The sequence below is a fragment of the Sinocyclocheilus anshuiensis genome, unplaced genomic scaffold, assembly GCF_001515605.1.
Source record: "Sinocyclocheilus anshuiensis isolate Anshui unplaced genomic scaffold, SAMN03320099.WGS_v1.1 scaffold392, whole genome shotgun sequence".
NCBI classification, from domain to species: domain Eukaryota; kingdom Metazoa; phylum Chordata; class Actinopteri; order Cypriniformes; family Cyprinidae; genus Sinocyclocheilus; species Sinocyclocheilus anshuiensis.
The window spans coordinates 1,426,359-1,428,076 of NW_015557091.1; the positions used below are offsets into that span (position 1 = coordinate 1,426,359).

The 1,718-nt window shown below is 39.0% G+C and overlaps 1 protein-coding gene across 2 annotated transcripts in view; it reads left to right on the forward strand.

The window, feature by feature from the left end:
* LOC107677176 (guanine nucleotide-binding protein G(olf) subunit alpha-like) overlaps window positions 1-1,718 on the forward strand; it is a 31,091-nt gene that overhangs the window by 15,560 nt on the left and 13,813 nt on the right. For both annotated transcript variants that reach the window (XM_016471973.1, XM_016471974.1), the window contains exon 5: window positions 726-823. In XM_016471973.1, the coding sequence (XP_016327459.1) occupies window positions 726-823 (98 nt within the window). The remainder of the gene's footprint in view (window positions 1-725; window positions 824-1,718) is intronic.

Below are 1,718 nucleotides of genomic sequence, written 5' to 3' on the forward strand. Positions count from 1 at the left end.
GAATGGGTGCCGTCAGAATGAGAGTCCAAACAGATGGACTGGAGTGGTGTGGATTACTTGTGGATTATTGTGATGTTTTTATCAGCTGTTTGGACTCTCATTCTGACGGCACCCATTCGCCGCAGAGGAATCATTGATGAACAAGTGATGTAATGCTAAATTTCTGAAGAAACAAACTCATCTGCTTCTTGGATATTTACTGTTTAGGAGTAAAAACGGTACAAAGATGTACAATTTAGTTTTTGTACCTTAGGGTACCGCCCCATTGGCCGCTTTGTACCTTTTTTCTAAAACAGCAGTTCGAGAAATAGATTTTATTTTTAAAATAATATTTGGTCATAACTTTTGAGAAGTACATGACTGTAAAAGCTAATAAAGCTAAAAAAAATTCATATTTCAGTACATTATGTAAAGTTGCAAACAAGTGGAAAAAGAAACTAGCATTTGAATGCTTGCAAGATGAGATGTGCTCGGAGCAGCGGTGGGCCGGTGTGATCCGTCAGTCTATTTCCAGAACAGCCAAAAGGCTTTTAACCAAAACACATTTTATGAATGTAGCTGCAAGTATCTAGTGGTATCAGTTCAAGAAATATATATTAAATGAAGTGAAGAGGCAATAGTTCTAAAAATGATTGCTAATGCTACTGAAATTCAACCATTTTGGCATGTAAATGCTCTACATTTGTAAGAAATTGTTGTTTTAAAGATGTTTGTATTCTCCACAGGAGTTTTTCGATCATGCGAAGAAGCTCTGGGATGATGAAGGCATTAAGGCATGTTATGAGCGCTCCAACGAATATCAACTAATTGACTGTGCGCATTAGTAAGTATAAGTTTAATTGGACTTTACCTGGTGTCTATAGTATGATGGCTGCTCCAGAAACCTCAAACTTTCGAACAGAAGCGTAGGTGTTTATTGTGGCACTGATTTGGATTAGTTACCCAATAACCGTCTAGTTGATTAGTAAGGCAGACTAGTTTTAAAAAAACTTTGTTTGAAGTCACTGTGCTTTAGATGTTTGACTGTGTGCACTGTAAAACCTTCTCGGAAAAGTTGCATCTGTAAATCGGGGTCAGGTAAACTTGAAACCAGTTCAGGCAACTGAGCAACTAGTCTGTTTTGAAAATATGTCATTTTGCACATCCCTAGAAGGAACGTGTCTGATCAGGCTCAGATGAACCCGAAACCAGCCTGTTTATTCAGCGCTTCCTTAAGACATTCAGTAAAAACATGTTATATATATATAGAAGGTTCTTTGCATCTGGAGATTGTAGGTACACAAACAGTCTGTTTTCGTCCACTGGTGGCTTTTTTAGGCCAGTGCTGGTGTTTCTCCTGTGTAACAGTGGCCATGTGTCAGGTATGAAAGTGTGAGGAGGATGGTCAGGTCATGGGAGTTGGTCAGCCGCTTGGTAGGATACAGATAGCATCACCAGCTAGTGCAGTGCCTGATACATAATGGCGACTGTTGTCTCTCAGTCAGAAAAGGCCCGGAGATACTCCGAGGATCATACAGACACCCAGCTGCTCTCAATACAGGCTTGTTCTCTGTGGAAGACTTTTACAATACTGAGAATTCCTCTGTTATACAATTTCAAATTAGTGTCTGCTTAGAGGTGTTTGCTGTGATCCAGGGGTGGACGGTCTTTGAGAAAGTTTTCAGATAAATCTACTTGCATCCAGGTTTTTTTTTTTTTTTTTTAAGTTTTTTTTTAAA